The 13464-nt window shown below is 61.9% G+C and overlaps 1 protein-coding gene across 25 annotated transcripts in view; it reads left to right on the top strand.

Moving 5' to 3' along the window:
- The window catches only part of ANKRD11 (ankyrin repeat domain 11), a 178631-nt gene extending 165714 nt beyond the window's left edge, over nucleotides 1-12917 (top strand). For 18 of the 25 annotated variants that reach the window (XM_045046562.1, XM_045046563.1, XM_045046560.1 and 15 more), the window contains 6 exons: nucleotides 244-6755; nucleotides 8125-8223; nucleotides 8310-8453; nucleotides 10393-10506; nucleotides 10690-10855; nucleotides 12039-12917. In XM_045046562.1, coding sequence (XP_044902497.1) covers nucleotides 244-6755; nucleotides 8125-8223; nucleotides 8310-8453; nucleotides 10393-10506; nucleotides 10690-10855; nucleotides 12039-12643 — 7640 coding nt within the window. In that variant the 3' untranslated portion in view covers nucleotides 12644-12917. The remainder of the gene's footprint in view (nucleotides 1-243; nucleotides 6756-8124; nucleotides 8224-8309; nucleotides 8454-10392; nucleotides 10507-10689; nucleotides 10856-12038) is intronic. The other 7 variants (XM_023245520.2, XM_045046566.1, XM_023245519.2 and 4 more) reach the window with 5 other exon arrangements.
- Nucleotides 12918-13464: the final 547 nt, after the last annotated feature.

The following is a 13464-nucleotide window of genomic DNA, read 5'->3' as shown; positions in this document are numbered from 1 at the left end:
GGGAGCTTCTGGACGGCCGGGACCCCACCCCCAGGGTTTCCTCGTCCTCCGGCCCTGCCCTCACACAGATCTCTCTCTCATTTCCTCCTGCCCGTGGCTGGCCTCCGATTTATCTAAATCAGGCGAAGAGCTGTGTCTCCTCCCGTTCCCTCCCCCTCTGCCTCGTCCGCAGAGCGCCGTCCCCGTGCATGTTCAGTAGGGTCGCTGTGACTCTGCCTCTGACCTCTTCCTCCCTGTTCCCAGCAGAGAGCTCAGAGGAGGAAGACGCCCCATCGTTCGCACCTTCTAGTTCAGTTGACGGCAATAACACAGACTCTGAGTTTGAAAAAGGCCTGAAGCACAAGGCTAAGAATCCAGAGCCCCAGAAAACTGTGACCCCCGTCAAGGATGAGTACGAGTTTGACGAGGACGACGAGCAGGACAGAGTCCCTCCGGTGGACGACAAACACTTACTGAAAAAGGATTACAGAAAAGAAACTAAATCAAATAGTTTTATTTCTATACCCAAAATGGAAGTGAAAAGTTACACTAAAAATAACACGATTGCACCAAAGAAAGCGGCTCATCGCATCCTGTCAGACACGTCAGACGAGGAGGACGTCGGTGTCACTGTGGGGACAGGAGAGAAGCTGAGGCTCTCGGCACACACGATACTGCCCGGTAACAAAACGCGGGAACCTTCCAATTCCAAGCAGCAGAAAGAGAAAAATAAAGTGAAAAAGAAGCGAAAGAAGGAGACAAAAGGCAAGGAAGTGCGGTTTGGGAAAAGGAATGACAAGTTCTGCTCCTCCGAGTCGGAGAGCGAGTCCTCGGAGAGCGGGGAGGACGACGGGGACTCGGTGGGGAGCTCTGGCTGCCTCAAGGAGTCCCCACTGGTGCTGAAGGACCCGTCCCTGTTCAGCTCTCTGTCCGCCTCCTCCACCTCGTCTCACGGGAGCTCTGCCGCCCAGAAGCATAACCCCGGCCACGCGGACCAGCACGCCAGGCACTGGCGGACAGACAATTGGAAAAGCATCTCTTCTCCCGCCTGGTCAGAGGTCAGCTCTTTATCAGACTCCACAAGGACGAGACTGACGAGCGAGTCTGACTGCTCCTCCGAGGGCTCCAGCGTGGAGTCGCTGAAGCCCGTGAGGAAGAAGCAGGAGCACAGGAAGCGGGCCGGCCTGCAGAGCACGCTGTCGGAGAAGAAGAACTCTTTCCACGCCAGCGTGGACGGCGCCATTCCCAAGCTGGACAAGGAGGGCAAGGTCGTCAAGAAACACAAAACGAAACACAAACACAAAAACAAGGAGAAAGGGCTGTGCTCCGTCGGTCAGGAACTCAAGTTGAAAAGTTTCACCTACGAGTATGAGGACTCCAAGCAGCGGCCGGAGAAGGCCATACTTCTGGACGGCGACGTTCCCAGTGAGGGCAAGCTGAAGGCCTTGAAGCACGACCGGGACCACTTCAGGAAGGAAGAGCGGCTCGGCAAGGTGAAGTCGGAAGACAGGGAATGGCTCTTCAAAGAGGAGGTGGTCAAGGTCTCCAAAGACGAGAAGGCCCTGAAGAGAATCAAAGATGTGAGCAGGTCTTTCCGAGAAGAGAAAGACCGTGGGAGTAAAGCAGAAAAAGAGAAACCGGTGAAGGAGAAGTCTCCCAAAGAGGAACGACTGAGGCTCTACAAAGAGGAAAGAAAGAAAAAGTCCAAAGACAGGCCCGCCAAGCTAGAGAAGAAGAACGATTGTAAGGAGGACAGGATTCCAAAGGAGAAGGAGAAGGCTTTCAAAGAAGAAAAAGACAAACTGAAGAAAGAGAAAGTCTACAGGGAAGACTCTTCCGCTTTCGATGAGTATTGTAACAAGAGTCAGTTTCTGGAGAACGAAGACACCAAATTCAGCCTCTCTGACGACCAGCAGGATCGGTGGTTCTCGGACTTGTCCGATTCGTCCTTTGATTTCAAAGGGGACGACAGCTGGGATTCTCCAGTGACAGACTACAGGGATGTTAAAAGTGACCCCGTGGCCAGACTGATCCTGGAGACCGTGAAGGAGGACGGCAAGGAGAAGAAGCGGGAGAGCAAGGGCCGTGAGAAGCGGGACTACGGGGACAGGCGCAGCGACAGGGACGCCTTCTTCCGGAAGAAGGACAGAGACTGTCTGGACAAGAGCTCCGAGAGGAGGAAGGAGCAGGCAGACAAGCATAAGGGCGTCCCCGGCTGCCTTCCCGACAAGGACAAAAAGCGGAGGGAGTCCGCCGAGGGCGGGCGGGACAGGAAGGACGCCCTCGAGGCCGCCAAGGAGCGGAAGGATGGCAGGCCCAAGCCCGAGGAGGCCCACCGGGAGGAGCCGAAGGAGCTGGCTGGCGAGGCCGGCTTCAAGGACAGGCCCGACTGTGACTTTGGGAAGGGCCCCGAGCCCTGGGAGAGGCTCCATGCAGCAAGAGACAAGGAGAAGAAGGAGAGGGGGAAATTAGAGAAATACAAAGATAAGTCCGGTGACAGAGATAAAAGCGAAAAGTCTGTCCTCGAGAAATGTCAGAAGGACAAGGAGTTTGATAAATGCTTTAAAGAGAAGAAGGATCCCAAGGAGAAGCATAAGGACAAGGAGAGAAAGGCGTCGCTTGACCAGGTGAAAGAAAAGAGGGAGAAGAATTTCCCTGGACTTCTCTCCGAGGACTTCCCTGAAAAAAAAGACGAGAAGAAGGGTAAAGAGAAGAGCTGGTACATCGCCGACATATTCACAGACGAAAGCGAGGACGAGAAGGACGAGTTCGCGGCCAGCGGGCTCCGACTCGGGGACGCCGGGGACGCGCCGCGGGCGGACGGCCCCCAGGACACCGACCGGCACCGGAAGCACTCTGCCGACCGGCAGCACTCAGAGAAGCAGAAAGATCGAGAGCTCCGAGAAAAGAAAAAGGACAAGGGCGCCGCGGAAGGGGCGAAAGACAAGAAAGAAAAGGTCCTGGAGAAGCACAAGGACAAGAAGGACAAAGAGGGTGCGGACAAGTACAAGGACAGGAAGGACCGCACCTCGGCCGACCCCACCCAGGAAAAGAAGAACAAGCAGAAGCCTCCCGAGAAGCTGGAGCGGAAGCCCTCCGCAGAGGACAAGGCCAGGAGCAGGCACCGCGAGAGGCCGGACCGGGAGCACTGCCGGGACAGGAAGGTGTCGAGGAGCGCCGAGGCGGAGAAGAGCCTGCTGGAGAGGCTGGAGGAGGAGGCCCTGCACGCGTACCGGGAGGACTCCAACGACAAGGCCAGCGAGGTGTCCTCGGACAGCTTCACCGACCGCGGGCAGGAGCCCAGCCTGAGCGCCCTCCTAGAGGTGTCCTTCACGGAGCCCCCGGAGGAGAAGGTCAAGGAGAGAGAAAGGCACAGACACTCTTCGTCCTCGTCCAAGAAAAGCCACGATCGGGAGAGAGTCCGGAAAGACAAGTGTGAGAAGAGAGACAAGAGCGACGATTACAAGGACACGGGCAGCAGGAAGGACCCCGGCCAGTACGACAAGGACTTCTCGGACGCCGACGCTTACGGGATCCCTTACGGCGCCAAAGCGGACGTAGAGGACGAGCTAGATAAAACCATTGAGTTGTTCGCCGCTGAAAAGAAAGATAAAAATGATTCCGAGAGAGAGCCTTCCAAGAAAGCGGACAAGGAGCTGAAGCCTTATGGCTGTGGTGCCGCCGGTGCCCTCAAGGACAAGAGGCGGCGGGAGAGGCACCGCGAGAGGTGGCGGGACGAGCGGGAGAAGCACAGGGACAGGCACAGCGACGGGCCCCCGCGGCACCACAAGGACGAGCAGAAGCCCGCAGCCAGAGACAAGGACAACCCTCCAAACGCACTCAGAGACAAGTCCCGGGACGAGAGCCTGAAGCTCAGCGAGACCAAACCGAAGGAGAAGTTCAAGGAAAACCCGGAGAAGGAAAAGGGTGACTCGGTGAAGGTCGGCAACGGCAACGATAAGCCGCCGGCAGCCAGAGACCAGGGCAAGAGAGATGCCCGGCCCAGAGAGAAGCTTCTGGGCGACGGCGACCTGATGATGACCAGCTTCGAGCGCATGCTGTCCCAGAAGGACCTGGAGGTCGAGGAGCGGCACAAGCGGCACAAGGAGAGGATGAAGCAGATGGAGAAGATGAGGCACCGGTCCGGAGACCCGAAGCTCAAGGACAGGGCGAAGCCCGCTGAGGACGCGCGCAAGAAGGGCCTGGACGTGCCCGCACGGAGGCCGCTGGTGCCGGACCCCGCCCCGAAGGACAAGAGGCCCAAGGAGCCCGCTCTGGCCCCGCCGGCCGCCGACGGCAAGCCCCCCCTGGGGCCGGCCGGGGACGCCAGGGACTGGCTGGCCGGGCCACACGCGAAAGAGGCGCTGCCCGCCTCCCCGAGGCCGGACCAGGGCCGGCCCACCGGGGTCCCCACGCCCGCGTCCGTGGTGTCGTGCCCCAGCTACGAGGAGGCCATGCACACGCCCAGGACCCCGTCCTGCAGCGCGGACGACTACTCCGACCTCATTTTCGACTGCGCTGACCCCCAGCCCGTCTCCAGCACGTCCGCCAGCGCCTGCTCCCCCTCTTTCTTCGACAGGTTCTCTGTGGCAGCGAGTGGGATTTCGGAAACCGCGAGCCAGACGCCTACGAGGCCGCTGTGCACGAGCCTGTACCGTTCGGTGTCTGTCGATATCCGGAGGACCCCCGAGGAAGAATTCAGCACTGGGGACAAGCTGTTCAGACAGCAGAGCGTCCCCACCGCGTCCACTTACGGCTCGCCAGGGCAGCGCCTGGAGGACAAGGCCCCTGTGCCCCCAGGTCCTGCCGAGAAGTTCACCTGCTTGTCCCCGGGGTACTACTCCCCGGACTATGGCATCCCCTCCCCCAAAGCGGACGCTCTGCATTGCCCGCCTGCGGCTGTGGTCAATGTCACCCCCTCCCCAGAGGGTGCTTTCTCTGGTTTACAAGCGAAGTCCCCCCCTTCGCACAGAGATGAGCTGTTGGCCCCGTCCATGGAGGGGGCCCTTCCGCCTGACTTGGGCATCCCCCTGGATGCCACGGAGGACCAGCAGGCCACTGCCGCCATCATCCCCCCGGAGCCCAGCTACCTGGAGCCGCTGGACGAGGGCCCCTTCAGCACGGTCATCACAGAGGACCCCGTCGAGTGGGCGCACCCAGCTGCCTCGGAGCAGGCCCTGTCCTGCAGCCTGATGGGGGGCGCCCCCGAGAACCCCGTCAGCTGGCCTGTGGGGCCGGACCTCCTGCTTAAGTCCCCACAGCGCCTCCCAGAGTCCCCGCAGCATTTCTGCCCCACTGAGGCCCTCCACCCTGCTGCCCCGGGGCCCTTCGGCGCCCCAGAGCCCCCTTACCCAGGCTCCCCTGACTCATACCCTCTGTCAGCCACCGAGCCTGGACTCGAGGGCGCCAAAGGCGACGTGGTGGACACAGTCCCGGCCGCTGTGCCCGCCCCAGAAGAACCAGCCCCCTTTGCCCCTCCTTCCAGGCTGGAGCCCTTTTTCACCAACTGCAAACCGCTCCCTGACGCGCCCCCCGACGCGGCCCCGGAGCCTGCGTGTTTGGCCACCGTGACTCAGGTGGAGGCTCTGGCGCCCATGGAGAATAACTTCCTGGAAAACGGGCACGACCTGTCGGCCCTCGGCCAGGTGGAAGCGGTGCCCTGGCCTGATGGCTTCCCCAACTCCGAGGACGACTTGGACCTGGGGCCCTTCTCTCTGCCAGAGCTTCCTCTTCAAGCTAAAGACGTTTCTGATGTCGAAACGGAACCAGTAGAAGAGACTCCCCTTGGCCCTCCGGAAAACACCCCCGCGGGGCCCCCCGTAGTCCCGAACGGCGGGGATGTCCCTGCAGCGGCTGCCGAGGAACAGCCCGCACTGCCTCCCGACCAGGCGGCTCCCCGGCTCCCCGCCGAGCCCGAGCCGGAGCCCCCCGAGGAGCCTAAGCCGGATGTGATGTTGGAGACCACGGTAGAGGCAGGGGTCACGTCAGAGGGGAGGGCCCCCCCCGAGGACTCGGACTCCAGCCTGGGGCCCGCACCGCCAGCCCCGGAGCGGCATCCAGCGGGGAGCGGAGACGAGGAGGCCGAGGGCCGGGACCCCCCGGCGGCGTCCCACGGCACCCCCGACGCCGCTGTCGCCGCCGCCGCCGCCGCCGCGGATGGCTCGGCACAGGCACACGTGGAGGACGGGGCCGGCCCGCTCGACGGGGCCGGCCCCGAGGGACCTGTGGGCGGCATCCAGCCCGAAGCCTCAGAACCAGAACCCAAACCCGCGGTCGAAGCCCCGAAGGCGCCCAAGGTGGAGGAGATCCCCCAGCGCATGACGAGGAACCGGGCTCAGATGCTGGCCAACCAGAGCAAGCAGAGCTCGCCGCCCGCCGACAAGGAGCCCGCGCCCGCCCCGCCCCCCCGCGCCAAGGGCCGCTGCTGCGAGGAGGACGACCCCCAGGCCCAGCACCCGCGCAAGCGCCGCTTCCAGCGCTCCAGCCAGCAGCTGCAGCAGCAGATGAACACGTCCACGCAGCAGACGCGGGAGGTGATCCAGCAGACGCTGGCCGCCATCGTGGACGCCATCAAGCTGGATGACATCGAGCCATACCACAGCGACAGGTCCAACCCCTACTTCGAGTACTTGCAGATCAGGAAGAAGATCGAGGAGAAGCGCAAGATTCTCTGCTACATCACGCCGCAGGCGCCCCAGTGCTACGCCGAGTACGTCACCTACACGGGCTCCTACCTCCTGGACGGCAAGCCGCTCAGCAAGCTGCACATCCCCGTGGTGAGTACCGGAGGCGGGCGGGAGACCCGCTGGCGGGGCTCTGTCGGCCGTCCCGCGTCCCGCGTGCGTTCCTCATCCGGGGCCTGACTGGCCAACCACACGTGTGCCCAGCGCTCGGTCCGCTGGGTCGATGGTCACCCAGCTGGTCTGTCTGCTGTAGCTACGCCCTGCAGACCTCCAGCTGGGGCTGCCCTGGGGCCGCTCGGTGCCTGCCCCTGCCAGTGAGGGTCTCCCCTCGGCCCTTTTAACACCCCCCGGTAACACTCCGTGTTCCCAGTGGCCCCAGGTTGCCAACCGGAGGCCAGGCCTCACTGTCGTCACCGTGCAGCCCTGAGCAGCAAGCACCCTGGCGGCCTCCCCCCACCCCCCACTGTGGGCATTGGGAGCCCAGGGACCCCGTGTCTGTGCAGACCCCGCCATCTACACACACCACCTTCCAGCTAGCCGTCTGCATCCCCACTTCTCCCATTGTACCCTCTTCCTCGGGGTGGGCTCCTGCCACCACCCCTGCCCAGGAACAGCCCCCCTGCAGCACAGCCACCGCCCTGGGCCCCTCAGCACCTGTTCAGCCCAGGCACAGGTGACTTGCTTCATCTCGGACCCTCCCACCCGCTTGGAGGGGAGCCAGGACTTCCATTGCATTACCATCAGGCCCAGAACAGGCCTGCAGCCCACAGGGCCCACCTCAGAGCAGCCCCCTCCCCCCTGAGAGTCACACTGGATCGTGTGTTCTGGAAGGTAGCATCTGAGCTGGCTCTTTCTTCACCGGGTGTCTTCTGAACAGCGATAGGTGGCTCTGAGCGTCAGGTTCAAAGGGCGAGGCCTTGGGGGCACGGCTGCCCGGGCCACCACCCTCCCTGGACAGCCCAGTCTTCCGGCACTTTGATGGGCCACGGGGGTGGGGGACAGACAGCTTTGAGCCCGGCAGGACGTCTGGCCTGGAAGCATCCAGGTGCTGGGTCTCTTCTGGGTCACTAGTTCAGAAAAATCTGGCCTGAGATTTCTGTTCAGTGACGTGTTTGGTTGCCCTTTTGTTTAAATTTTGGTTTCCAAAACGGAGCACCATGACCTTCATGGAAAGTTCGGAAAATAGAGAAAACAGTAGGGGTCGCTGTGGTTTGTGTAACTTCTTATTTTCCACTGGGACTCCCGCCTTTCGTTCTAGAAAAAAAAGCTGTTTCCCTTCCCGTGGTCCCCACGCCATAAAGCACCCAGGCCATTAGGGGCGGGCGGGCAGAGGTCAGGCATTCCTGGACTTCTCGCCAGGCCAGAGGGTGCGTCTCAGGGCTGAGTCCTTCAAGTGGGTTGGTGTTCCTGGTGCAAGTTCACAGCCTCACCAACCACCCCACCCCCACCCCCGTGATTGCAGATCGCGCCCCCTCCCTCCCTGGCGGAGCCCCTGAAGGAGCTGTTCAAGCAGCAGGAGGCCGTGAGGGGGAAGCTGCGGCTGCAGCACAGCATCGAGCGGGTAAGAGGGGGCGGCGGGCACGAGGGGGCGGCGGGCACGGGGCGTCTGTCCGGGTGAGTCCTGCTCATCTGGCTGCTCTCCTCCAGGAAAAGCTCATAGTCTCCTGCGAGCAGGAGATCCTGCGGGTTCACTGCCGGGCAGCGAGAACCATCGCGAACCAGGCGGTGCCGTTCAGCGCCTGCACCATGCTGCTGGACTCCGAGGTCTACAACATGCCTCTGGAGAGTCAGGTGGGTGACCGTCCGGGCCCGGCACTCGCTCTCCCGTCGGCAGCTTCCCAAGAGGAGCTGGGCCTCCTGGGATTCGGCTGCACCGTGGGCAGCGAGCGGGAAAGGGCCGCATCCCGCAGGTAGCCCAGCCCGGTTCAGTGCCCCAGTCCGCGCCAGGGCCGGGGAGGGTGGCGGCGACCGCACGGCGGGACACGCAGCAAGCACCCTGGCCGTGTCGAGAGATGCCCCGCTCCAGGGTCCTCGTGGACGCAGTCTCTCCGCTCACTGAGAGTTATACTTGTTTTAGAGGAAAATTTAAATTTTAGAGGAAAATTTAAATAAGAGACGAGTAGTATCCAGGCGACTGGCTCTGTGGAGGCCCCACCGGGAAGCTGTCCTCCGGCAGATGGGGGCAGAGCAGGGCCCACGGCGAGGGGAGGATCCTGCGGGCCCTGGGGTCCTGCTGGAACAGACTTCCTGCCTGGCCTCACCTGCTGGCCACTCCCAGCGTTGACCCAGGAAGGGGTCCCTCCTTCGCCCCCGCTGTCCCATCCCCCATGCACCCAGGCCTGGGGTCAGACCGACACGGGTTTACTCCCCGATTTGTTCTCTTCCCCAGCCGCCTCCGAGACTTTTTAAAAACAACCCTGAACGTGTCATTTTGGGCCTGTCCAAAAACACTGCTGTCTCCTCGGGCCTCTCCTGTCCCCTGGCCAGCGTGCGCGCCTGCTGCACCCCAGGCTCACGTAGCGCTGCACGGACCCCTAGGGCTCTGGGCAGCGTTCTCAGGCTGGCGGTGTGCAGACAGCAGTGGTTCCGTGGTTTTTAAGACTCTTTATTTGCACATCAAGGGCTTTGCGTTCACTTACGTGCAGTCTTTAAGAATTGATCATAGGGGCGCCTGGGTGGCGCAGTCGGTTAAGCGTCCGACTTCAGCCAGGTCACGATCTCGCGGTCCGTGAGTTCGAGCCCCGCGTCGGGCTCTGGGCTGATGGCTCAGAGCCTGGAGCCTGTTTCTGATTCTGTGTCTCCCTCTCTGTCTACCCCTCCCCCGTTCATGCTCTGTCTCTCTCTGTCCCAAAAATAAATAAATGTTGAAAAAAAATTAAAAAAAAAAAAGAATTGATCATAAATATAAAAAATAAAAAAATTTTTAAAAATGAAAAAAAAAAAAAGAATTGATCTTAAAAAACTTTCCCCACTAGGGGTGCCCGGGGTCAAGAGTTTGAGCCCCTGCATTAGGCGTGGAGCCTACATAAAACTAAAAAAATTTTTTTTAACTTTCCCAACTGAACATAGTACATATAAAAACAAGATTGGTCTAGAGCAGAAAGAGAGTCTACAACCCAAAGGGCTGGGGCCTCAGTGATCACCGTGGGGGCTCTGTGCCTCTGAAAGAACCAAGGGGCTGGAAGACTTCCTCGGCTGCTTCTGAGCCTGAGGACAGTGAAGGCCTCTGCCCTGCCGAGCGTCTGCGGTGGGGCCTGCGCTCGCTTCCCGAGGCCGCACCACAGACACTGTGATGTGTGACGGCCTCCCGGGACACCCAGGCCGCGGGGGCCGGTGAGACCACCACCCTCCGTCCGGAGGCTTTACCTGTTCGTGAGCCCGTCTGTGGGCGCGGGGCTACCGTGCGTGAGGACAGGGACGTGAGGTTGGCGCCCCGCCCCCCGGCCAAGGCACCTCAGGTCTCTTCAAAGAGAATTACAGACCGAAGAGACCAAAGCATAGCCCTGCCAGCCTCACCGTGCGCGTCCCCGTGACTCCCAGGGAACGCGGTAGGGGCTGGGGACTGAGGGCGCCCATTTCTTTGTGCCCAGCACACATCCCCGCACCCCTCCCCCACACACACACACACACACTCAGCGGCCTCCTGGGGACACGCCAGCCAAGCTCCTCACGGAGGGGCGGCAGGGGGGTGACACGGACCGTGGGCTCCTCTTGACTCTTCCCCATCCAGCGTCCGCGCCTCTCCCCTCAGGGCGACGAGAACAAGTCCGTGCGCGACCGGTTCAATGCGCGCCAGTTCATCTCGTGGCTCCAGGACGTGGACGACAAGTACGACCGCATGAAGGTGAGGACCCTGTGCCCTCCCCCGCCCGGGCGGCAGCGGGGGCGGGGGAGGGGGCAGCTGCTGCCGGATCCCCCGTTTGCAAGTGACAGTGTCAGACCCCGTGAGCCCGGCTGATGCCTTCAGGGAGCTGAGGTCTCCCCGCCCCCCATGTTGCCTCCTTAGAGTGTCTTCCCTCCTGTCCAGGTGTGCGGGGAGCAGCTCCTGTCACCAGCTGGCGGTCAGACCTCTGTGGGACCCCACCTTGAGCCCTCCTCAAAGGTCACAGCACACACCCATCACCACTGCTCTGGACGTGCTGACCAGTGCAGCAGCCAGAGAGCATGGGTGGGAGCTAGAGAAAGATTAGCAAGTAAGAAGCGAATCCCCACGTGCAGGCGCTAGGGCCGCCCACGAGAGCCAACAGACTCGGGGGCACAGTGGGCACCACCCTGGGGCAGCTCCAGGAGGCAGGGCCTGGGGAGGGGGGTGCACACCGCCGGCCTCCCTAGGGCTCTAGGGGGCTGGGGGAAGGGGTCCGGAGCTCTCCATCCTCCCCGCCCCGGGGAGCCTGCTCTTGGAAAGGAGGACCGTGTTTCCCGGAGGCCGGCCTTACCTGCGTCCCCTCCCTCACTGACCCGTGACCGCGGTGCCACAGCAGCGCACGCACCTGGGAAGGTGCTGGCGTGGGGTAGCCAGAGCCCAGAGCAGAGAGGAGCCCGCTTGGCGTCCACGGTCTCGGGCAGGTTCCGGGGAAGCTCCAGGATGCTGCCGCACCAAGTCCCGCCAGCCGGGCCCACAGGCTGCAAGGGGGGGGAGGGGGGGAGGAGGCTTTCCTAGAGCAGACGGGAGTGGTGACGACATTAAGATCGGTGTTGGGCGATAGAAACGCCACACGAGCCCCACGCCCCGGATGTACCAGAGAACTCATGAAACCAGTGAGAGGCGAGGTGGCTAGAACGATGAGCCCAATAGGTCGAGTCCGCACGGGTTCGGAGACGTGGCCCCGGCGCAGCGTGGGGTGGTGTCTTTTCCGGAAGACCAAAGACGGAGCACTTAGAGCCCCTGTCCCCCCTCCCCGCTCCCCTCCACACACTCCCAGCTACTTTAAGGCGAATTAGAGACGGCGATTCCCCGCCGTACACATGCGCTTGCGCACATCTGAGCAAGCGAGACGCGCTGTGACGTCAGACTGCTCACGTCCGCTTCTCTGTCCGTGTGTGCTGCGTCCGTCCCAACCCCCCTCGGCGATCCCGTCCGAGTCCCCGTGTCCGCTCTCACCTTTGCCCGCCAGCGCCCCGGATACGGAGCCGCTACGGCACTGCCCGCGAGGACCTGCTGCCGGGGTTCAGTGCCCACAAATCCCAAACGCTCCCGGCCTAGGTGACGCGTCACCAGCCGTGAACGAGTGCAGAGTGACACTGCCGAGATTCCGCTGCAACGCCCGGGGTGGGGGGCGGGGCGCTGGGCCTCACGACTCCTGGGGCAGGGCGTGGGGCGAGGGCGCAGGACCGAGGTCTCGCCTCGGCGCCCCTCACCTGTCGCGTTTCCCGCAGACGTGTCTCCTGATGCGGCAGCAGCACGAGGCCGCGGCCCTGAACGCCGTGCAGCGGATGGAGTGGCAGCTGAAGGCCCAGGAGCTGGACCCCGCCGGGCACAAGGCGCTGTGTGTGCACGAGGTGCCCTCCTTCTACGTGCCCATGGTCGACGTCAACGACGACTTCGTGCTTCTGCCGGCCTGACGCCCCGCGGGACGGCCACACGGGACACAGGCGAGGGCCGCACGCGTCTGCCCGGCGCCGCTGCCGAGTCCAGGCAGTGCAGGGAGACCTTGTCCCTCGGGCGGGGACGTCCAGGGAGAGACCCCGCACTTGGGCCCTCCCCCCGGGAGCTGCCGCGGGAGCACGAGGAGACGGCGGCCTCGGGGTCTGCTTTCCAGGCGGCTGCACGGGCATTTCAGGAGCTGCAGAACGGATGTATTTTTTACAATCTCCTGTTCCATTCTGATCAACTACAAGAAAGAAAATTAAGGCGGCCACCCCTCACGGACAGTGACCTCCGGGTCGGAGGGCGGGGACGGGCTTCGGGCGGGCTGGGATACTGTGGCCGCCCGCCCGCTGCGGAGGGACACAGAGCCGGGACTCTCGGGTTGTGTTTTTAATGGAGTCAAATCCACGTGGTTTGTATATTTTTTCCTTTAATCTTGGGCATTTTGTTTCTCTTTCTGAGAACATAACTTGAAACACTACAGAGCCAATAATCATATAAAAAGTGTACCCGTAAACGCTGTACAGTTTTATACACATTCACAATGTACTTTTGCTGCCTTCTAGATAATTTATTTTGCAACACATTACTGCACAGTTGTAAATAACTTATGTACTGTAACATCACTTCAGTTATGTGTAAAGAAATAAATAAATTAATTAAATGCTCTTTGTACACGACAGGCCCTCTCCAGGAGGGGCCGACGTGCGGGACCCACGGGGGCTGCCCCACTGGACCACCACACTGTCTTCAACTACGTTGCTCCCCAGTTACTACCTTTTTTTTTTTTTTGAAACTAATTTTTCCCTTTTCCAGTCTTTACTGGGTCCCAAGCCCCACCCCCACCAAGCTGCACAGCTCACAGCGGGGACAGGGATCCCTGAGCCATTCATGTCCTTTTCCCCCGGGCAGCCAGACCTGGGCTTGGGGACAGAGAGGGCCAACCCACCTCCCCCCGGAAGGAAACAAGAGTCACTCGCTCCTGGGGCAGCAGGTCCCGTGCTGTGTGGCCTTGCAAAGACCATCGTCCGGCTCTGTGCCCAGAGCAGGAGCCGCCACCCTCCCCCCCCCCCCGGGGGGGGGGGGGCTGGCAGGTTCCCCAGCGAAGCTGCAGCTGTGCAAGGGTCCCGACCACTGGGACCCCCATGCTGCCAGAACCAGCTCAGAGGACAGGAGTGGGAGGTGTGCGCCCCGCCCCACGCCCTTCTGGGAGGA

The sequence above is a fragment of the Felis catus genome, chromosome E2 (genome assembly GCF_018350175.1).
Source record: "Felis catus isolate Fca126 chromosome E2, F.catus_Fca126_mat1.0, whole genome shotgun sequence".
Classification (NCBI taxonomy): Eukaryota; Metazoa; Chordata; class Mammalia; order Carnivora; family Felidae; genus Felis; species Felis catus.
This window is presented reverse-complemented; position numbering and strand designations above follow the sequence as displayed.